The sequence below is a fragment of the Amphimedon queenslandica genome, unplaced genomic scaffold (genome assembly GCF_000090795.2).
Source record: "Amphimedon queenslandica unplaced genomic scaffold, v1.1 AMPQUscaffold_12562, whole genome shotgun sequence".
Taxonomy (NCBI): Eukaryota; Metazoa; Porifera; class Demospongiae; order Haplosclerida; family Niphatidae; genus Amphimedon; species Amphimedon queenslandica.
The window spans coordinates 22,093-24,667 of record NW_003547201.1 but is presented as its reverse complement, the minus strand read 5'-3'; the positions used below and the strand labels follow the sequence as shown (position 1 = coordinate 24,667).

The 2,575-nt window shown below is 34.5% G+C and overlaps 2 protein-coding genes across 3 annotated transcripts in view; both read left to right on the top strand.

Annotated features, from left to right (window-relative positions):
* The first annotated feature begins 6 nt into the window (after window positions 1–6).
* Window positions 7–2,569, top strand: LOC100637100 (WD repeat-containing protein 34-like). Of its 2 annotated transcripts, none has more exons than XM_020003702.1 (12): window positions 7–117; window positions 406–465; window positions 512–593; window positions 649–725; window positions 778–830; window positions 893–932; window positions 986–1,060; window positions 1,135–1,201; window positions 1,301–1,612; window positions 1,672–1,777; window positions 2,115–2,182; window positions 2,244–2,569. In XM_020003702.1, the coding sequence occupies exons 3-10, from the start codon at window positions 545–547 to the stop codon at window positions 1,758–1,760; spliced, it is 762 nt and encodes a 253-aa protein (XP_019859261.1). In that variant the 5' UTR covers window positions 7–117; window positions 406–465; window positions 512–544; the 3' UTR covers window positions 1,761–1,777; window positions 2,115–2,182; window positions 2,244–2,569. The 2 variants fall into 2 exon arrangements, with proteins under 2 accessions (XP_019859261.1, XP_019859262.1); XM_020003703.1 differs by having other exon boundaries at window positions 1,668–1,777.
* Window positions 2,279–2,575, top strand: part of LOC109587458 (WD repeat-containing protein 34-like) — a 6,622-nt gene continuing 6,325 nt past the window's right edge. The window contains exon 1 of the mRNA XM_020003699.1: window positions 2,279–2,561. Within this exon, the coding sequence (XP_019859258.1) occupies window positions 2,279–2,561 (283 nt within the window). The remainder of the gene's footprint in view (window positions 2,562–2,575) is intronic.

The following is a 2,575-nucleotide window of genomic DNA, read 5'->3' as shown; positions in this document are numbered from 1 at the left end:
TTTTCACTTTCTTATGATTGATTATCCTGTAGGTCAAAGAGTGAGACGGCTACTCGAACTAGCGAGATACTCACTTATGAAGCTAGTTGCCAGTCACGTGACCAGTCTGATATAGAGGTATTTGATATTAATTTTGAATAATAATATGTGACCATAATTGACAAAAGGGCCCTTATGGCGGATTTTAAAATTGATCTTAATAATGGCAAATATCAACCTGTGAGTGCTTTGTTAGACAATCATTGTTTCTAAAAGTTTCATGGTAACTTTTTGCATCCTGTGGAGTAATTTTATGATAAATGGGGCTCAGGAAGTTGGATTTCTTAGGCTAGAAAGACAAATTTCACTACCCGCCATAAGGTACCTTTTGTCAATTATGGTCACATATATTAAAATCATGATTAGGTTCAGACAGATGAAGAGAAACGAGAAGAACGTCACCATTACATAGTTGATAATTCAGCAGTAATATTGACCTTTTAATTATGACAGCAATCTTCTCCTTTTGAAGGAATTAAGAGAATTTTTGAGAAGAGTAGAACCAATGATAATGAAGGCTTTGGATAGAAATGTAAAGACACATGCATTTGATGGTAATAGAGCAATTGTTAATATTAATTATATATATAATAATATTTATTTCTTAAGGGTATAAAGCTGAATGGGAGGATGAAACTACAGGCACTAGTGTGATACATACTTTACAATATTCACCATTTAAAGATGTGAGTATGACCCTATAATTAATGATAATAATAATAACTGATTTCAATGTATTATCAGTGCACTAGTTTATCATGGAACACCACTGGCTCAGTCATAGCAGTGAGGTACACTATCTTTCAAATTTCAATACATTTAAAAGTCATGAACATACACTGTATACACGTAGTTATGGCAAGTTTAATCATGATGATTGGTGTAATCACAAAGTAAGAGAGATTAAATTTTATTAATTGTGTGTACATATGTTTATTACCAACAGTCTGCTGTGTGTACTTGGAATATTGATAGGAGGAGCATAGATCCCAATAAACCTGATGTCATCATCGAGCTACCTGTACTGTATGTTCTCTTTTTTCTCTCCTTTACCCTCTCCCTCCCTCCGTCTCTCTCTCTCTTTGTATATCTTAGGTATGCATAATGTCTCTTGCATTTCATCCATCTTTACCAGCTATCTTAGCAGTTGGAGCATTTGATGGTATATTACTATTATCTATTATTACTATCTTTAATATAATTATTGTTGTCATCATCATAAATTCATCATCTTAGTATTGCTTTACCCCATTACTGACAGGAGGACTGCACATTTTAAACACTGGCAATGAAAATGACCCAATTATCAGTTCATCATCAGGGACGGGCCACAAGGAACCCATTGCTCAGTTGAAGTGGATACTTAGGGAGGAAGAGGGACCGTACAGGGGAGACCATCGTCTACTGTCACTGGGTAATGATGGAATGATCTTTGTTTGGGACTGGGACTCTCGAGGACGAGTAGTTGGAGTAGCCCCTGAGTCTAAACTGGTACCAAGTCAAGGACTGTCATTAAGATCAGCCAATATACCTAATAATTTGAGCATTGCTAAGAGTAATGCTGAATTAGGAGGTCAGTCTCTCTCTCTCTCTCTCTCTCTACTATTTTTTACTTGATTCTTGTTCAGGTAGTTGTTTGTCATTCTCGTGTGAAGATAAAAGTGTTTTTTGTTGTTGGTTGTGAAAATGGTTTGTTGATCATGAAAGTGCTCTTTGGATGATCTCTCTTCTGTCTCAGGTGTCATTGAGTGATATGGAATAATTATTTGTAATTTCTTAACATCTGTGGACTTTACTCATGCTCACTCAATTATAAAATGATTCTTTTGATTCTAATTGAGAACAAATTGCCCATAAAATAACAATAAGGAAGCAATTACTACAAGCATTTGCTATTAGCGGATATTTTGGAATGCTCATCATAATTTGTCCTCAATTATAGTAAAGGAATCATTGTATAATTGGGTGAGCATGAGTAGTCCACAAATGTTAAGAAATCTCAAATAATCATTCCATATCACTAACTACAATGTTAAACTTTATAAAAGCTTTGTCTCATGAAAGTGTTTCCATAGTTTCAAAAGATCTAAAATGATGCTTATGATGTGGTATGGATCATTACTTCTTTTCTTTTTGCTAAAAAGTAAGCTGTTGTTAATACTTTTACCATTACTATGTTAATCAAAATAATGTCTTTTATTCAGTTAGCTGTAGTTCAGATGAATGCACAGAAAGGTTTATGGAGCTTTCATTACTAAACTACACAGCAGAAAGAATAGGAATAGATCCACCTGAAATCTATGCCGGTGATAATACACTAAGAGTCCTTCAAGAGTATCAGTTCAATTGTTCATCTTCTAATATAACCAGTCTTGTATTGGGCATTAATATAAGGAGAAGCGGTGGAGATCGTAAACTATTTCCTGATGTTCGAGTCTTTAGACCTAATGGTAGTGGATCAAATACATATTCTCTAGTGACTGGTAGTGAGAGAACAATTTATTATTCTACCTCTAATGTCAGTACTGATACTGGA